Raw genomic sequence first — 21,030 nt, forward strand, 5'->3', positions numbered from 1 at the left:
TGTGTAAAAAATGATATTCTCATCTCGGTCCTAAAATATTTCCCTCTTATCCTTAAACTGTGACCCCTAGTTCTGGACTTCTCCCCCAACATCGGGAACAATCTTCCTGCATCTAGCCTGTCCAACCCCTTAAGAATTTTGTAAGTTTCTATAAGATGCCCCCCCTCAATCTTCTAAATTCTAGCGAGTACAAGCCGAGTCTATCCAGTCCCTTTCGTCATATGAAAGTCCTGCCATCCCAGGAATCAGTCTGGTGAACCTTCTCTGTACTCCCCTTGGCGTCTATCTTTAGTTCCAGATTATGTTCCAGTTAACTTTTGCTTCTGTTCCTGTGTAAATGAAACATTTTGGAGGAGTGGGGAGAAATAATGACGACTCATTTTTTCCGAAGAAACTACATAAGCACGAGGGAGAAAAATAGTTGTTGTTGATAAGCTCACAGACGATTATGAGGAGACTCGTATGAAGTACATTTTCTAAACGGACTATTTGTTTAAGAAAGAACTGCAGATGCTGGAAAAATCGAAGGTAGATAAAAAAGCTGGAGACACTCAGCGGGTGAGGCAGCATCTATGGAATGAAGGAATAGGCGACGTTTCGGATCGTCCCGGAACGTCGCCTATTCCTTCGCTCCACAGATGCTGCCTCACGTGCTAAATGGACTATGTCAGTGCGACTGGTTCTGTGTTCTGCTTTAAATTTCATTGCCCCATTTGTTTGGCTTAACAGGAGAGTGCAAACAAGCAAATCTTATTTCAATGAAAACCTGCAGTTATTGTTTCAAATTTAGTGAGACATTTCAAAGGGCTACTTGCTTCAGGATACTTGGTGAAATCTGAAGCAGATTATTTTTTTTAAATTCACAAGTGTATTTGCCACAAAGATGGTTTGGATAAGGTTGCCAGCCCAAAGCCCAGCCCAGCCTATAGATGCTGCCTGTGTTACCATATAACAATTACAGCACGGAAACAGGCCATCTCGACCCTTCTAGTCCGTGCCGAACACGTATTCTCCCCTAGTCCCATATACCTGCGCTCAGACCATAACCCTCCATTCCTTTCCCGTCTATATAACCATCCAATTTATTTTTAAGTGAAAAAAACGAACCTGCCTCCACCACTTCCGCTGGAAGCTCATTCCACACAGCCTCCACTCTCTGAGTAAAGAAGTTCCCCCTCATGTTACGCCTAAACTTCTGTCCCTTAATTCTCAATAAACTTCAATTACCTGTTTATCCCTTCCACAGATGCTGCCTGTCCTGCTGAGTTCCTCCGATCACAAAGGGTTGTAGGTTTACAAGGTTAATTCCCGGGATGGCGGGACTGTCATATGCTGAGAGAATGGAGCAGCTGGGCTTGTACACTCTGGAGTTCAGAAGGATGAGAGGAGATCTCATTGAAACATATAAGATTGTTAAGGGCTTGGACACACTAGAGGCAGGAAACATGTTCCCGATGTTGGGGGAGTCCAGAACCAGGGACCACAGTTTAAGAATAAGGAGTAAGCCATTTAGAACGGAGACGAGGAAACACTTTTTCTCACAGAGAGTTGTGAGTCTGTGGAATTCTCTGCTTCAGAGGGCGGTGGAGGCCAGTTCTCTGGACACTTTCAAGAGAGAGCTAGATAGGGCTCTTAAAGATAGCGGAGTCGGGGGATATGGGGAGAAGGCAGGAACGGCGTACTGATTGGGGATGACCAGCCATGATCACATCGAATGGCGGTGCTGGCTCAAAGGGCTGAATGGCCTACTCCCGCACCTATTGTCTATAGTGTTTTGCCCGGGATTCCAGCATCTGCGGTTCCTTGTGCCTTGATGACAAGAGTTATCGGCGGTAGAGTTGCTGCCTTGCAGCGTCGGGGACTCGGGTTTGATCCTGACCTTGGGTGCTGTCTGTATGGAGTTTGCACGTTCTCCCCGTGACTGCGTGCGTTTCCTCCGGATCCTCCGGTTTCCTCCCACATCACGGAGACGTGCGGGGTTGAAGGTTAAATTGGCTTCTGTAAATTGTCCCTTGCCTGCAGGACCGAACTAATGTACGGGCATTGCTGGTTGGCGAGCGCATGGCGGGCCGAAGGGCCTGTTTCCATGCTGTCTCTCTAAACTAAACTAAACTAAACTAAAAGCATTCTTTCTTTGAATTCTACGCAGGTTCTTAACAGGTATACGTCAACACCCCTCATCCCCATTGCTCCTGCTCCTATCATTCCCGTGCTCCCTCAGCCGTTTGTACATTCCACTAGTATGCGTGACTGCATCCGTTTACGAGGCCTGCCATACGCTGCCACGATTGAGGACATTCTGGAGTTCCTGGGTGACTTTACGTATGATATCCGACCTCACGGAGTGCACATGGTGTTAAATCTACAGGTAAATCTAATTCTCTCATCAATCTCGAATATAGAGTCATTCTGCTTCTCACTGTCTCTGCTCTCTCTCTCTCTCTCTCTCTCTCTCTCTCTCTCTCTCTCTCTCTCTCTCTCTGTCAATTCAATTTCAATTTTAAAACTTTATTGGCATGATAAAATACATCGTTATATTGCCAAAGTATAAAACATGACATACATATTTAAAATGCATAAGTATAAATACAAGTATACAGTGCATGGATAGATATGTCCCTGTACATAAACTCGCAATAGATCTATAGCCCCTTATTGATTGCTACACGTTCTTGCCGCTGTAAGCAGTACAACACAATAGCAAGTTTAGCAATTCTATATTAATTTCTTAGTGTTAGTTAATGTCAATTATTGTGTGCGTGCATATGTGCATGTTGGTCATTCACCGTCTCTCAGGTTATGGCATGCTGTTACGTATTGTGCACCAAGATGTGCCGTATTTCCTTCACCAAGGATTATTCTTAGTTTTGATGTATCATCTAGTTCTTTAAAATCAGGGGTTGCCACACTGAGTTTGTCAAAGTATGGTTTTCTTGTTTTGTCAAATGTTTTGCATTTTAGGAGGAAGTGCACCTCTGCCTCTGCCTCTGTCTCTGTCTCTGTCTCTGTCTCTGTCTCTGTCTCTCTCTCTGTCTCTCTGTCTCTCTCTCTCTCTCTCTGTCTCTCTGTCTCTCTCTGTCTCTGTCTCTGTCTCTGTCTCTGTCTCTCTCTCTCTCTGTCTCTCTCTGTCTCTCTGTCTGTCTCTCTGTCTCCCTGTCCCTGTCCTTGTCCCCCTCTGTCTCTCTCTCTCTCTAATTATCTTGCGAATGTGGCAGAGCAAAAATGACCCAAATTATTTTAAATATATGATTACATGGGAGATTTTTAAACATCTACTGGCACAGAGGTGCAGCGGCAGAGACTCGAGTTCGATCCCAACTACGGCTGCTGCCTGTGCGGAGTTTGCACGTTGTCCCTGTGACCATGTGGGTTTCCTCGGCATGCTTCGGTTTCCTCCCACACACCAAAAACGGCCAGGTTTGTAGGTTAATTGGCTTTGTATAAGTGTAAAGTGTGTTAGTGTGCGGGGGTGATCGCTGGTCACTTCAGACTTGGTCGGGTCGAGACCCTTCTTCAGAAACGTTGCCTATCCACGTTCTCCAAGGACGCTGTCTGGTTGTAGGTTAATTGGTGTGTATAAATTGTGTCTAGTGGGTGGGATGGAGCTAGTGTATGGCTGATCGCTGGTCATCGCTAACTTGGTGGGCCGAAGGGCCTGTTTCCACGCTGCATCTCTAAACTAAACTAAAAGATTTAAAAGAGTGGAGGATGACAGTAAATCCTTCTCCGCGGAGAGCACACAGAGAGTCACGACACTCGGGTGCCATTTTGCTGTGATGCTGAGAACCATATTCGTCACCGCCGGCCACGATGGCGCGGAGGTAGAGTTGCCACCTTACAGCGCTTGTAGCACCGGAGACCGGGGTTGGATCCCGAATACAAGGGCCGTCTGTACGCAGTTTGCACGTTCTCCCCGTGACTGCGTGGGTTTTCTCCGAGATCTTCGGTTTCCTCCCACACTCCAAAGACGTACAGGTTTGTAGGTTAATTGGCTTGGTGTATGTGTGAATTGTCCCTAGTGTGTTTAGGCTAGTGTTAATGTGCGGGTGATCGCTGGTCGGTGCAGACCCGGTGGGCTGAAGGGCCTGTTTCCGCGCTGTATCTCTAAACTAAACTATATTCTGTTCTCTGTATCTTCCCCTTAGCTCTACCTATTATAGTTGAGTCTGACTTGGTTGTACTAATACACGGCATCATCTGATCGGATTGGAGAGCAGCACAGCAAAGCTTTTAGCGTGGCAATAGTAAACTGAAACTTACTTTGGATTTCCTCATTTGCACGGCATGTGCTAATTTGACTTAATTAATTCTACACAGATGGTAATTGCTTTATAAATATTCCTGTCTCCAACATGCACTGTTCTGTTAGAGATGTTACCTCATTTATTCAAATTGGTACGTAATTAGTGGACAATCATGCAAACATATTCACATGGCAAATAACAACAAGCATAGCATTTATATGCAAATAACATACACAATTCACAGGTGTACAAAGTAAATAGACTTGATATCAGATCTGAATGGTATCTTACAGTCACTGACATTAAATATGTACTTAACAATCCAACATTAGCAATGGTCTATCATTAGGTGATCATGCTTCGAGCCAGCATTTGCAGTGCTGGCTCAAAGGGCCGAATGGCCTGCTCCTGCACCTATTGTCTATTCACAGGATAAGAGTTTTCTGCAGGAGCTTCCCCATTTACAGCCAGATGACAATGGAGGCAGGAAGTAAAAATACACGTACCGTAATTAACTGGTGTAGCAAAGTTCTTGTACACTTTTAAATACACTTTATATTAAAATTCTACCAAAAAATACATCGGAAAAGGGAATGCTTTCCAACCCTTGATAAACGATTTCACAAGCGAAAATATGTGTGTACACATTCCATATGTGCATACTGTATGTATATGTGTGTCTACATTTGTATGTGGGTGCACGCGTACACACGCACTCACACACACACACACACACACACACACACACGTGGATTCTCCATGGATTGTCACCTTGTCGTGGTGGAGAAGCTTGTGTGGTCCTGAGATCCTGAGAGCGATGCCGTCTGGAGCTTTGCTCCTGGTAGGGCCACCCATGGTGGTAAGGTTGAGGGGGGAGGTCTCTGACAAAGAGCAATCCAACCAAGACGTCAACAGTGGAACAGGCGGAGGACGATGGCTGACCTTAGTGGAGCGTCACAACGGCTGGGAAGGCGGATGAAGGCTGCAGCAGAAAAGGGTCTCAGGTCGTCTTGGACTCCATGCCACTGGATCCTGACCCAGATCTGTCAAGGACCGTGTGGTGGCTGTCTGTGCACCAGTCTCCCCACGTTAAACAAAGTCACGCACAGGCGTCCTCCATGAGGGGACAGCCATACTGGTTTAGAGTGACCGCCGAGGTAACTATTAAAGGTCTGATCTTGGATGTGTATTTATTTGTGTGTGTGATGTTCGTGTGCGATTCTTATGTTCTCGAAAAAACGACGCGTTAACGGTGAAATTTTTACATATTCTGATAGAGATTTATGCCGTGAAGTCAAAAAATCACATCTGAAAATGTCATGCATTATTTATAACCATATACCAATTACAGCACGAAAAAAGGCCATCTCGGCCCTACAAGTCCGTGCCGAACACTTATTCTCCCCTAGTCCCATCTACCTGCACTCAGACTATAACCCTCCATTCCTTTCCCGTCCATGTACCTATCCAATTTAATAAAATCGAACCTGCCTCCACCACTTCCACTGGAAGCTCATTCCACACAGCTACACAGATCATTCCACACAGCCACACAGTATATGTATATGTGTATGTATGTGTGTGTGTGTGTGTGTGTATATGTGAGTGTATGTATATGTATATGTGTGTGTGTGTGTATATATATGTGTGTGTGTGTTATATATATATATGTGTGTGTGTATATATATGTGTGTATATATATATATGTGTGCGTGTGTATATATATATGTGTGTGTGTGTGTGTGTATATGTGTATATATATATATATATCGTATATGTGTGTGTGTGTGTATATGTATATATATATATATATATAGTGTATATATATATATATATATGTACAGTGTATATATACACATATATATATATATGTATATATATATATATAAATATATATATATATATATATATATATACATCACACACACATACATAAATACACACATATATGCATGATACAGTGTGTGTGTACACACAGACATAAAAATACATACATATAAATATATACATATAATACGCATCGGGGATAGGCGTTTGGCAGAACCACCTCTGTTTTGAAATGCCTAGCTTCTCCCTGCAGAAGCTGCCTGTTTCCAGTGGGAAACACTAGCTCTCTGTTCCTTTCCACGGACGGCCACTCCTTTTGCCTGTATTGTTCCGGTAAATGGCAACAGTGAGGAGCAGGAGCTCTTGATTCTGCAGCTCACACCTTGTTCCAACCTCGCCACATTTGGAAGTTTCTGCCTTCACGAATTGCGCACACACCCTTAAAATTGGATAATTGATGGGTTTTGGGTTTCGGAATGACACCAGCAGCAAAATACATAATAGTCAAACAATTTGGCAACAGAACCACTTGAGTAATCATCAGCCTTTCTGCCCCCCAAACAATTGCTTGTGAAATCGTTATCAAGGGTTGGAAAGCGTTCCTTTCTCCGATGTAGTCTGTTGTCGAATTTTTAAATAAATTGTTTTTAGAAGTGTACAAGAACTTTGCGCTACTGGTTAATGAAGGCATGTGTATTTTTACTTCCTGCCTCCGTTGTTATCTGTGTAGGAAGGAACTGCAGATGCTGGTTTAAACCGAAGATAGACACAAAAAGCTGGAGTAACTCAGCGGGACAGGCAGCATCTCTGGAGAGAAGGAATGGGTGACGGTTCGGGAGGTCTCGATGTGAAACGTCACCCATTCCTTCTCGCCAGAGATGCTGCCTGTCCCGCTGAGGTACTCCAGCTTTTTGTGTCTATCTTCTGTTGTAATCTGGTTGTAAATGGGGAAGCTCCTACAGAAGCTGGTATCCTGCTCCACGTACATATCTCTCAAGGCTCTATCTTTGCCCCCTTTTGGGTTTCTCATCCACATCCTGTGGAGGCCTCAGTTTGGTTTATTGTCATTGCTACAGAAGGCCCTGAACGCCAAGTCAATGGAACGTAAGGCCAAGTCAACGTAAAAAGGAGGTCCTTGACTTGTAAGGTTGTCAGGGGTTATAGGGAGAAGGCAGGAGAATGGGGTTGAGAGGGAAAGCTGGATCAGCCATGATTGAATGACTCGATGGGCCGAACGGCCTAATTCTGCTCTTACAACTTGTGAACTTATGTCACGTGCTCCGAGGTACAGTGAAAGGTTTTAGTTGCCTGCTCACCGGTCAGTGGAAAGACTATACATGATTACAATCAGGCCGACCACAATGTACAGGTAAAGGATAAAGGGAATAATGTTTAGTGCAAGGTAAAGTCCGATTAAAGATAGTCCGAGGGTCTCCAATGAGGCAGATAGTAGCTCAGAAACGCTCTCTAGTTGTGAATAGGATGGTTCAGCTGTCTGATATACATAGAAACATAGAAACATAGAAAATAGGTGCAGGAGTAGGCCATTCGGCCCTTCGAGCCTGCACCGCCATTCGATATGATCATGGCTGATCATCCAACTCAGTATCCTGTACCTGCCTTCTCTCCATACCACCTGATCCCTTTAGCCACAAGGGCCACATCTAACTCCCTCTTAAATATAGCCAATGAACTGGCCTCGACTACCTTCTGTGGCAGAGAATTCCAGAGATTCACCACTCTGTGTGTGTGAAAAATGTTTTTCTCATCTCGGTCCTAAAAGACTTGCCCCTTACCCTTATACAGTGTGGATGAAACTGTCCCAGAATCTGGAGGTGTGTGTTTTCACACTGTGCCTCTTGGCTGATGGGAAAGGGGAGAAGAGAGAGTGACTAGGGTGAGACTGGTCCTTGATTATGCTGCTGGCCTTTGGAAAGGGTGCAGAATGATACTTGGATTAGTGGGCATGAATTGCAGGGAGAGGCTGGATTGTGTTCTCTGGAATGCCGGAGGTTGTGGGGAGACCAGGTAGGCATACATAAAATGATCAAATGCATAAATAGGGCAGACAGTCAGAATCTTTTTCCCAAGGTGAAAAAAAATCAAATACTGGAGGGCACAGCTTTAAGGTGAGAGGGGCGAAGTGTAAAAGATGTGCGGGTTATGGTTGAAATAAATTTGTTAGCGGCATTTAAGAGAGTTTAGTGTAGGAAGAAGAAGAAGAAGGGTCTCGACCTGAATCGTCGCCCATTCCTTCTCTCCAGTGATGCTGCCTGTCCCGCTGAGTTACTCCAGCATTTTGTGTCTCCCTTAGTGTAGGAAGGAACTGTTTAAACCAAAGATAGACACAAAATGCTGGAGTAGCTCAGCGGGATAGACATCATCTCTGGAGAGAAGGGATGGTTGACGTTTCAGGCCGAGACCCTTCTTCAGACTGAAGTCGGGGGAGGTACAGAGATAAGGAAGTGTAAGGTGTGAAAGCTGGACAAAGGGGATGGAGATCAAGGAACATGCAAAATCGGTCACTGTCAGCTGGGAGAAGGTAAGAACAAAGCAAACAGTCGGAGAGAAGGAGCAATCACACACGGGAGCAGCGAGAGAGGATGGGTGCTGGACTCTCGTCGGGGAGAGGAGGAAGACTTCTTCAAAGTAGACATACCTTGAGGAGATTCCACAGTGGAGCAGACGAAATGTGTAGGAAGGAACTGCAGATGCTGGTTTCAATCGAAGATAGACACAAGAAGCTGGCGTAACTTTTAGTATGGGCATTTGGATGTGGAGGGATATGGGTTAGGAGCAGGTGATGGTCTTGACATCATGTTCAGCACAGACATTGTGGGCCGAAGGGCCTGTTCTTGTGCTGTTCCATGTTCTATGCTGTTGTTTGACAATGTGCTTGAAAATGCAACCTTGATTCTTGTACGTACATTAATGCCCATATGTGCTTTACCAGCACAATGTGACATGGCCACTGTACCCCACATCCAATATTAGATGAGCAGAAGTTTAGACTTTAGAGATACAGTGCGGAACCGGGTCCGTCAGCCCACCGAATCCGCGCAGACCAGCGATCACCCCATAGAGTAGCACTATCCTAGGGACACGAGGGACAATTTACTACTTACCCGAAGCCAATTAACCTACAAACCTGCACGTCTTTGGAATGTGGGAGAAAACCGGAGCAATCTGGAGAACAAACGGACCTGGTGGGCAGAAGGGCCTGTTCCCCACCGTATCTCTAAACTAAACTAAACTAAACCGCAAAGAGACACAACGTGCTGGCATAACTCAGCATGTCAGGCAGCATCTCTGGAGACAAAAGAAAGCTGATGTCTTGGGTGGGACGCTTTTGTTTCTACAGGAACTGCAGATGTTGTTTTTTTACACAAACTGCTGGAGTAACTCAGCAGGTCAGGCGGTATCTCTGAACATCATGGATATGTGGTGACTTTTCGGGTTGGGATGACTTCAGGTTGAAGAAGGGACTCGACCTGAAACGTCACATATCCATGCTCTCCAGAGATGCTGCCTGACCTGCTGAGTTATGCCAGCACATTATGTCCTTTTATAAAACAATGGGAGGCACAGTTAATTCCTGGGATTTCGGGACTGTCATATGCTGAGAGAATGGAGTGGCTGGGCTTGTACACTCTGGAGTTTAGAAGGATGAGAGGGAATCTTATTGAAACATATAAGATTATTAAGATTTGGACACGCTAGAGGCAGCAAACGTGTTCCCGGTGTTGGGGGAGTCCAGAACCAGGGGCCACAGTTTAAGAATAAGGAGTAAGCCATTTAGAACGGAGACCTGGAAACACTTTTTCTCACAGAGAGTGGTGAATCTGTGGAATTCTCTACCTCAGAGGGCGGTGGAGGCGGGTTCTCTGGATACTTTCAAGTGAGAGCTAGATAGGGCTCTTAAAGATAGTGGAGTCAGGGGATATGGGGAGAAGGCAGGAACGGGGTACTGATTGGGGATGATCAGCCATGAATGGCGGTGCTGGCTCGAAGGGCCGAATGGCCTACTCCTGCACCTATTGTCTATTGTCTATTGATAAGATAGATGATCAGAATCTTTTTCCAAGACTAGAGCACAGCTTCAAGGTGAGAGTAGTAACGTTTAAAGGAGATGTGCGAGCAAGATCTTTTATACGCAGAGGGTAATTGGTGCCTGAAACACACTGACAGGAGAGGTGGGGGAGGATAGATATGATAGTGGTGTTTAATAGGCTTCCAGATAGGCGCCTGATCTGAAACATCATCTATCCATGCTCTCCAGAGATGCTGCCTGGCCCGCTGAGTTACTCCAGCACTTTGTGTCGTTTTTAGATAGGCACCTTGATAAACGGGGAATGGAAAGATATTCACCGGATGCTTTCATGAGAGAGTTAGATAAATGTAGTCTGAAGAAGTGTCTCGAAACATCGCCCATTTCTTCTCTCCAGATTTGCTGCTTGTCCCACTGAGCTAGTCCAGCTTTTTGTGCCTATCTGAGAGTTAGATTTAGCTGTTAGGGCTAACGGAATCACGGGATATGGGGAGAAAGCAGGAACGGGGTACTGATTTAGGATGATCAGCCAGGATCATATTGAATGGCAGTGTTGGCTCGAATGACCTACTCTTGCCTGTATTTTCTGTGTTTCTACGGATCACGTACAGGCAGATAGGATTAGTTCATCTCGGCGTTGTGTTTGGCTCAGACATCGAGAGTCTCTTCTTGTGCTATCCTGTTCTATGTTCTATATTCCGACTTCCTCTCCTCTACCTTTCCTTCTTTAAAAATCTTTCCCAACCTACGATGTTTGATAATTTGCCCTGATACCTATGTCTCCTTCTCCAACTTGGTGTCAAGTATTGTGGAAGCTAAGAACTACCGATGTTGCTTTATACACCTTGATGGGATGACAGATGGCGCAATGGGCTAAGTGTTCGGCTGGCGACCGGAAGGTAGCCAGTTCAAATCCCGCTTGGAGTGCATACTGTCGTTGTGTCCTTGGGGCAAGACACTTCACCCACCTTTGCCTGTGTGTAAATGTAATGTAATTATGTGAAGCACTTTGGGGTCAATGCAAGTTGACTAAAAATGTGCTATATAAATAAGATTATTATTATTATTATTATTATGGCACCCTGGCTACTCCCCCTTCCTCTTCTCCCCTCTCCCGTCAGGCTAAAGGTACAGAAGTGTGAAAACGCACACCTCCAGATTCAGGGGCAGTTTCTTCCCAACTGTTATCAGGCAACTAAATCATTCCACCACCAACTAGAGAGCTGTCCTGAATTACTATCTACAGGGCCTGTCCCACTTGGTGATTTTTTTCGGCGACTGTCGGCATCATTGACTGATGTATCAGGTCACAGAGAAATTCGCGGCGTGATGATTTTTTGTGTCGACTGCCGGCGTCATTTCAGTGTCGCCAAAAGATTTTGAACATTTCAAAATCCAGCGACGACAAACATAAAAGATGCGACGCTTGAAAAAACACCGCGGTGTTTTTTCAAGCGTCGCATCTTTTATGTTTGTCGTCGCTGGATTTTGAAATGTTCAAAATCTTTTGGCGACACTGAAATGATTCCGGCAGTCGACACAAAAAAAATCGCCAAATGGGCCAGGCCCTTTAAAGGGGCTTGTCCCACTTGTCGACCTAATTGGCGAGTTTGGAAGAGTTTCGGAGAGTTTGAAAAAAAATGGCATGTTGAAGACCTCCTTCGACTATGTAGAAGACAAGCTTCGACTAGCTTCGGGAAAATTGGACACCGAATAGTGGAGAGTGAAGACGACCTCCCTTCGACCTCCTTCGACTATGATGAGGACTATCTACGACTACCTTCGACTACCCTCGATTATCTACGACTAACATGCCGACCTACTACGACCTAATACGACTTAACCTACGAGTAAAAAAAGTTGCAATTTTTTTCCATGGCGACCATTTTTTTTTACTCGCGGGCATTTATCAAAATACAAAATACGCCGCGACCTAGCTGAGGCCTCGAGTACACGGAGACCACTCTCGAGCATGAAGGAGAGTTACAAAGACCTCGTGTCGACAATGCTGCGAGTACGAGTCGAGGGCAAATTCGCCAGAACTCGCGGATTAGGTCGCCCAAGTGGGACAACCCCTTAACCTCATTGGTGACCCTCAGACAATTTTTGATCGGACTTTGCTGGCTTTATCTTGCACTAAACATTATTTCCTTATCATGTATCTATACACTGTAAATGGCTCGACTGTAATCGTGTGTTGTCTTTAAGTTTCAGCTGACCATTTAGCACACAACAAAAAGCTTTTCACTGTACCTCGGTACACGTGACAATAAACTAAGCTGAACTGAACTGAACACAATAGGGCACACAGAGCTGGAGTAACCCAGCAGTTCAGGCAGCATCTCTGGAGAATGTAGATAGGTGACTTTTCCTATCCATGTTCTCCAGAGATGTCACCTAACCTGCTCACGTTTATACAAGTCATAGGAGTACAATTAGGCCACTCGGCCCATCGAGTCCACTCCGCCATTCAATCATGGCTGATCTCTGCCTCCTAATCCCATTTTCTGCCTTCTCCCCATAACCCTTGACACCCGTTCTAATCAAGAATTTGTCTATCTCTGTCTTGAAAAAATCCACTGACTTGGCCTCCACAGCCCCCTGTGGCAATGAGTTCCACAGATTAACTACACTCTGACTAAAGAAGTTCTTCCTCACCTCCTTTCTAAAAGAGCGCCCTTTAATTCTGAGGCTGTGACCTCTGGTCCGAGAATCTCCCACCAGTGGAAGCATTATTTCCACATCCACTCTATCTATGCCTTTCATTATTCTGTAAGTTTCAATGAGGTCCCCCCTCAACCTTCTCAACCTTCTAAACTCCAGTGAGTGGAGGGCCTGTCAAACGCTCGGCACTGAGTGTCCTTTTGGGTCCAGATTTTTGGTAACTCTACTCCTGAAGATTCTCTCCGGATGCCATGAAAAAAAAGTTGTTCTCATAAGGTCATCTGGAATGGGAGCAGAATTAGGCCATTCGGCCCATCAAGTCTACTCCGCCATCCAATCTATCTCTCTCTCCCTCATCACCCCCATTCTCCTGCCTTCTCCCCATAACCTCCGACGCCCGTACTAATCAAGAATCTATCCATCTCTGCCATAAAAATATCCACTGACTTGGCCTCCACAGCCTTCCGTGGCAATTAGTTCCACAGGTACAATAGACAATAGGTGCAGGAGTAGGCCATTTGGCCCTTCGAGCCAGCACCGCCATTCAATGTGATCATGGCTGATCATTCCCAATCAGTACCGCGTTCCTGCCTTCTCCCCATATCCCCTGACTCTGCTATCTTTAAGAGCCCTATCTAGCTCTCTCTTGAAAGTATCCAGAGAACCGGCCTCCACCGCCCTCTGAGACAGAGAATTCCACAGACTCGCCACTCTCTGTGAGAAAAAGTGTTGTCTCGTCTCTGTTCTAAATGGCTCACTCCTTATTCTTAAACTGTGGCCCCTGGTTCTGGACTCCCCCAACATTGTTGTATTTCCCCCATTGTATTTCCGGTGGCGATGGTGCTAGCTGCCTCCACCTTCAGTCCGGTATCTATTTGCTTTTTTTGTTATTTTGAAAAGCGTTTTTCTGTGTTTTTGTAATGTCTTTATGTGGGGGAAGAGGGATACCATCCTTCACTCGCTTCCTGGAGAGGATGCGACTATTATTCGAGTCGCATCCTTACTCCCCCCCCCCAGCAGCCTACCTACTGGATTGGCGCGGCCTTTCCTGCCAGGACCGGCCAGAGCACCAGCAGCAGACTTCGGGAGCCGCGGACTCCGGTGGGAGGCGGCTGATCTGGAGGTCCGGGCCGCTGAGGATGTTCTCCATCGGGGTTCTGCGGCGGTGTTCCATCGTTCCCGGCGCGAGGGCCTGAGCATTGGGCCGCCCGTGGGGGTGACTGCGGGTGCTCAGGAGGCCTATGGGAAGATCAGCGGAGAGGCTGGCTGGACTATGGTACTTTCCTCAACTTTGGTGCCACTCTGTTGTGTTGTGGTTTTGTTGTGTCGTGGACTTCTGTGTTTGTGCTTTTTTTTAAATTTGAATATGTTTTATTTATTTATTATTTATTTTTACGTTACTTGACTGTAAGGAAAATTCATTTTGTTGTCTCTAATATGAGATAATAACAATAAATTGAATACAAAACGAATACAATACAATCATGGGAACATGTTTCCCGCCTCTAGTGTGTCCAAGCCCTTAACAATCTTATGTGTTTCAATGAGATCCCCCTCATCCTTCTAAACTCCAGCGCTCACGGACTGGTGTTGTTGTTTCAGGGCCGTCCTTCAGGAGACGCCTTTATCCAGATGAAATCGTCAGATCGAGCCTTCATGGCTGCTCAGAGGTGTCACAAGAGAACAATGAAGGACCGATACGTTGAAGTATTCCAGTGTTCAGCTGACGAAATGAACTTTGTGTTAATGGGTGGCATTTTAAATCGAAATGGCTTGTCCCCACCGCCATGTAAGTTACCATGTAAGTCTGCTTGGCTCTGCATGGTGCTCTGCGCTGCATCCTGGTAGGTGCTGGATCTCTCTGACTGACTCTTATCGTGGCTACTCCATTTCAAAAAGTCTTCGGGATTGCAATCTTCTAGTTTAAGAAAGAACTGCAAATGCTGGAAAAATCCAAGGTAGGCAAAATTACTCAGCGGGTGAGGCAGCATCTATGGAGTGAAGGAATAGGCGACATTTCAGGTCGAGACCCTTCTTTGGACAGATGTGGGGGGAAAGGAGGGGGAGAAAGGAAGAGGCGGAGACAGTAGGTTTGTGGGAGAGCTGGGAAGGGGAGGGGAAGGAGGGAGAAAGCAAGGACTACCTGAAGTTGGAGAAGTCAATGTTCATACCGCTGGGGTGTAAACTGCCCAAGCGAAATATGAGGTGCTGCTCCTCCAATTTGTGGTGGGACTCACTCTGGCCACGGAGGAGGCCCAGGACAGAAAGGCTGGATTTGGAATGGGAGAGGGAGTAGAAGTCCTGAGCTACCGGGAGATCATGTTGGTTATTATTACGAACTGAAGTTAGTCCGAGGATTACCTAGTTCCTTCGCTCCATAGATGCTGCCTCACCCGCTGAGTTTCTCCAGGATTTTTGTCCACCTTGGGATTGCAATCCGTCACCTGAACTTGAAACTATTCTATCTTGTGGTGGTTTATCGTGGTCGGTGCTGGGTCTATGTGACTGATTGGTATCTTGGCTAACCCATTTCAAAAGACATTGTGATCATCGCAACATGTAAGGACTCTAGCCTGTAGTGGTGTCTTCGTGCTCTTGGGGTGGTTGAGGTCCTTTGGGGAAGAAAGTTTTGATATTATAAACTTTACATGGAATTGAACAGCTTCTTTAAAAAAAAATGTGCGTTTTAAATTTGCATGTAAAAATCAAGAACTGCAGGTGCTGGTTTAACAATAAAGGACATAAAGTGCTGGAGTAATCAGCGTGTCAGGGCAGCATCTCTGGAGAACATGGATAGGTGAGGTTTTGGGTCGGGACCCTTCTTCCGACTGGGCATTGCGGGTTGAGCTCCTTCAGTGTGACAGTGGCAGTGTGAACGGTGAGGAGGATGCTATGAAAATGCAGGGTGACTTGGACAGGTTGGGGGAGTGGGCAGATGCATGGCAGATTAAGTTAAATGCGGATAAATGTGAGGTTATCCACTTTGGTAGCAAAAACAGGATGGCAGATTACTATCTAAATGGCGTCAAGTTGGGAAAAGGGGCTGTACAGCGGGATCTGGGGGTCCTTGTGCATCAGTCTATGAAAGTATGCATGCAGGTACAGCAGGCAGTGAAGAAAGCAAATGGCATGTTGGCCCTTATAACAAGAGGAGTTGAGTATAGGAGCAAAGAGGTCCTTCTGCAGTTGTACAGGGCCCTAGCGAGACCACACCTGGAGTATTGTGTGCAGTTTTGATCCCAAAATTTGAGGAAGGACATTCTTCCTATTGAGGGAGTGCAGCGTAGGTTTACAAGGTTAATTCCCGGGATGGCAGGACTGTCATATGCTGAGAGAATGGAGCGGCTGGGCTTGTACACTCTGGGGTTTAGAAGCATGAGAGGGGATCTTCATGAAACATATAAGATTGTTAAGGGTTTGGACACGCTAGAGGCAGGAAACATGTTCCCGATTTTGTGGGACTCCAGAACCAGGGGCCACAGTTTAAGAATAAGGGGTAAGCCATTTAGAACGGAGACGAGGAAACACTTTTTCTCACAGAGAGTTGTGAGTCTGTGGAATTCTCTGCCTCAGTGGAGCTGGAGGCAGGTTCTCTGGATACTTTAAAGAGAGAGCTAGATAGGGCTCTTAAAGATAGCGGAGTCAGGGGATATGGGGAGAAGGCAGGAATGGGGTACTGATTGGGGATGATCAGCCATGATCACATGGCTCGAAGGGTCAAATGGCCTACCCCTGCACCTATTGTCTATTATCTATTCTTCATGACTGGGACATTTTAGGTTGGGATCCTTCCCAGGTATGAAGAAGGGCCCTGACCCGAAATGTGTAGAAAGGAAGTGCAGGTGCTGGTTTATACTGACAATAAACGCAATGTGCTGGAGTAACTGAGCGGGTCAGGCAGGATCTCTGGAGAAAAAGGATGGGCAGCGTTTCGTGTCAGGAACCCACTTCACATCAAGGATCCTGACCCGAAACATCACCCATTATTTTTCTCCAGAGATGCTGCCGGACCCACTAAGTTACTCCAGTGTCTATTCACGGCCCAGAAATGTCACCTGTCGATGTTCTCCAGAGATGCTGCCTGACCTGCTGAGTTACTCCAGCACTTTATGCCCACTTGGGCATCAAATTTGCTGTATATTCAAATACTATTTTTGAAATTAGTTACTATGTCCATGAAAAGTTTGTGATTTAAAAAAAAAATATCGAGAGAGTGCTGAATAAAACCAAACTACAGGACAAATTAAACAGGTTGGACAATGACCAACATGGTTCTTCTTGATCACTGGTTTTACTTGGTTTCAGTGCAGCAAAGAACGAGCCCTTCGGCCCACAAACTTTATCTAAACTGACCTCTTTTAGAAAACATAGAAAACATAGAAATTTTGCAGGAGTAGGCCATTCGGCCCTTCGAGTGCACCGCCATTCAATATGATCATGGCTGATCATCCAACTCAGTATCCCGTACCCCTCTCCATCTGATCCCCTTAGCCACCCACAAACTCCCTCTTAAATATCTAACTGGCCTCAACTACCCTCTGTTTGATTCACCACTCTCTGTGTAGTTCTTCTAGGGTTTAAAGATGATTTCACCCCATATCGGTTTTCTCTGTGACCCCTTGTCCTGGACTCCCCAAACATCGGGAATCTTCCTGCATCTAGCCTGTCCAACCCCTTAAGAATTTTGTAAGTTTCTAAAAGATCCCCCCTCAATATCCTAAATTCTAGAGAGTATAAACCAAGTCTATCCAGTCTTTCTTCATAAGACAGTCCTGACATCCCTGGAATCAGTCTGGTGAACCGTCTCTTCACTCCCTCTATGGCAATAATGTCCTTCCTCAGATTTGGAGACCAAAACTGTACGCAATACTCCAGGTGTGGTCTCACCAAGACCCTGTACAACTGCAGTAGAACCTCCCTGCCCCTATACTCAAATCCTTTTGCAATGAATTTTGCCTGCACATGATCCATGTCTCTCTATTCCCTAAACTTCCACATGCCTGTCTAAAAGCCTCTTAAACAACACCATCATATCTGCCTCCACCTGGCAGTGCATTCCAGGCCCAACTTTCTCACTCCCAAATAAGGGACAAAAGGTCAAAATACGGGACAAATTCCCGACGGCAATTCGTTGACGGACTCGGCCGTGGCTGGGTGAATGATGAGTTGGCCCGGGTGCTGGACTGCACACAAAGCCCAGCCGGCGGGCCAGCTGAGGAGTTTTGGCCCGGGCCGCGCGACGTCACACGCAAAGTCCGTCACCCCATCCAACGCATGAACCGATGATCGACTATGAGAAGGAGGGGTGGTGGTGGTGTCGGCGGTAAACGAAGATCCGATGGTCGGACAGCTGGCTGGGCTGCCGACCGACGGGGCCACGGGCGAGGCGCTGCTGCTGCTGCTGCACTCCATGGGCTGCACTACGTTGCGACGGGTGAGGCAGGGCCGGGCGCGGTGCTCCGACCCGACAGCGCCCTCGACCCGAGTAGTTGCAGTCAAATACAGGACAAGGGTGGTCCCGTTCGGGACAAATCAATATACGGGATGTCCTGGGTAATATGGGACAGTTGGCAATCCTAGTTCCCGGCCCCCACCATTATCTGTGTGTAAAACAAAATTTAAAGATTTGCCCCGCACATCTCCATTAAACTTTCCCCCTCTCACCTTATAGTTATGCCCTCTAGTGTTAGACATTTCCACCACGGGTAACAAAGTTCTGACTGTCTACCCTATCTATGCCTCTTGTAATTTGATATACTTCTATCAAGTCTCCCCTCAACATGATAACCAGGACGCTTACAACATGCGTCCCCCTCTCTCCACCCTACCCCCACCCTAGTCGTTTCACGACTGTCGTGTGGAGTCCTATCTAACTCGTTATTACCGACCACACAGCCAACAATGGACCATTGTGGGCTCCGCATTTCCTTGATCATCATTGCTTTTTGCGATTCATTCATTCATTCGTCCTAAGCACCTTATAAATCTCTCGGTTCCCATTCCCCTGACTCTCTGACTGAAGAAGGGGAGAAGGCATGAGAATGGGGTTAGGAGGGAGAGATTGATCAGCCATGATCGAATGGCCGGAGTAGACTTGACGGGCCAAATGGCCTAATTCTGCTCCTATCACTTACGACCTGATGAAGGGTCTCGACCCGAAACGCCACCTATTCCTTCTCTCCAGAGATGCTGCCTGACCCGCTGACTTTCTACGGCTTTTTTGGGTCCAACTCAGCCCACCAAATAAAAAGTGTTTTTTCGCAAGAGGCCATTTTGTATTCACACACTGTGGGTATTTTCCACCGTCTCTCCTAGGCTTGTCACCATCAACATACGCTGCGTATCCAACGCAGGCCGCTGTTATCGCAGCTGAGGCCGCAACGCTGTATCAACAGCCGGTGTTCATCAGTCCGCGACCTCTCCAGCCCTCCACTGCCTTCTACCCAGCCGCTGCCCAGTTCTACATGAACTACTCAGCCTACTATCCAAGGTAAGAATCGGCATCAGAAAGCCTCTGCTGACAAGTGGCATGGCTGAAAGTTACAGTTCATTGTCACGATTACCGAGGTACAGTGAAAAGCTGTTGTTGCCTGCTAACCATTCAATATTCAATGTATTATGCAGCAGTAGTATTTCAAGTTCAAGTGAGTTTATTGGCATGTGTCCCTGTATAGGACAATGAAATTCTTGCTTTGCTTAAGCACACAGAAAATAGTAGGCATTTACTACAAAACAGATAAATGTGTCCATATACCATGATATAAATATATACACACATGAAAAATAAACTGATAAAGTGCAAATAACAGAAAGTGGTTATTAATAATCAGAGTTTTGTCCGAGCCAGGTTTAATAGCCTGATGGCTGTGGGGAAGTAGCTATTCCTGAACCTGGTTGTTGCAATCTTCAGGCTCCTGTACTTTCTACCTGAAGGTAGCAGGGAGATGAGTGTGTGGCCAGGATGGTGTGGGTCTTTGATGATGCTGCCAGCCTTTTTGAGGCAGCAACTGCGATAATTTGAAGAAAGGGTCTCACAAGCGTGAGTTTAGCAACAAAAATTGGCATTTGGTCCATCTCCCTCCAAACATGTCCTGTCCATGTACCTGTCCAGATGATGGTAGATCCTCCTCTGAGATCATCACCCAGAGAGTTGTGAATCTGTGGAATTCACCCAGACAGTTGTGAATCTGAATTCTCTGCACAGAAGGCAGTGTAGGCCAATTCATTGGATATTTTCAAGAGAGAGTTAGATTTAGTTCTTAGGGCTAATGGGATCAAGGGATATGGGGAGAAAGCAGGAACGAGGTACTGATTTTGCATGAACAGCCATGATCGTATTGAAATGCGGTGCTGGCTCGAAGGGCCGAATGGTCTACCCTTGCACCTAGTTTCCATGTTTCTAGCCAATCGGCGGAAAGACAATACATGATTACAATCGAGTCATCCAGAGGGTACAGACCCATGGTAAGGGAATAACGTTTAGTGCAAGGTAAAGCCAGCAAAGTCCGATCAAGGATAGTCCAAGGATCACCAATGAGGTAGATAGTAGTTTAGCACTGCTCTCTGGTTGTGGTAGGATGGTTCAGTTGCCTGGAGAGCAAACGAGTGAAGAGATTGAACTCTATTTTTCGCCTGTAGACAAAAATGCTGCAGAAACACAGCGGGTGAGGCAGCATCTATGGAGCGAAGGAAATAGGCAACGTTTTGGGCCGAAACCTTTCTTCAGACTGATGCAGGGTGGGGGGGGGGGGGGGCAGGGCAGGAAGAAGAAAGTAATCCTCGGTCTATCCTTGATCGGACTTTGCTGGCTTTACCTTGCACTAAACGTTATTCCCTTATCATGGGTCTGTATACTCTGGATGACTCGATTGTAATCATGTATTGTCTTTCCCGCTGACTGGTTAGAAACATAGAAACTAGGTGCAGGGGTAGGCCATTCGCCTTCCATCGCAGTGAGGAATGTGGAGGTGTCTCTGTGGTGGATGTTTATGTTAAAATGTGTTTTGTGTGTTCTGTTGCTTTTTACTTGTACGACTGACTTGGCAAATGAATTTTCCCTGTAGCAAAACATACCTGGTTAATAAGTATGATTGTGATGGTGATAACAGGTGGAAACTGTGGGATCTGCTGGGAAGATAGTGTGAGCTATAGGGAGAGGTTCTTTTAGTTACATTGTGGTAATGAGGGTCTGAGCTGCAGGGAGAGGTTCTTTTAGTTACATTGTGGTAATGAGGATCTGAGCTGTAG

General features: G+C 46.1%; 1 protein-coding gene across 6 annotated transcripts in view; it reads left to right on the plus strand.

Moving 5' to 3' along the window:
* The window catches only part of LOC129696152 (epithelial splicing regulatory protein 1-like), a 111,367-nt gene that overhangs the window by 57,310 nt on the left and 33,027 nt on the right, over positions 1–21,030 (plus strand). For 5 of the 6 annotated variants that reach the window (XM_055633680.1, XM_055633677.1, XM_055633683.1 and 2 more), the window contains 3 exons: positions 2,150–2,368; positions 14,386–14,584; positions 19,099–19,273. In XM_055633680.1, the coding sequence (XP_055489655.1) occupies positions 2,150–2,368; positions 14,386–14,584; positions 19,099–19,273 (593 nt within the window). The remainder of the gene's footprint in view (positions 1–2,149; positions 2,369–14,385; positions 14,585–19,098; positions 19,274–21,030) is intronic. The other variant, XM_055633678.1, reaches the window with a different exon arrangement.

Source organism: Leucoraja erinacea, chromosome 4, assembly GCF_028641065.1.
Source record: "Leucoraja erinacea ecotype New England chromosome 4, Leri_hhj_1, whole genome shotgun sequence".
Classification (NCBI taxonomy): domain Eukaryota; kingdom Metazoa; phylum Chordata; class Chondrichthyes; order Rajiformes; family Rajidae; genus Leucoraja; species Leucoraja erinaceus.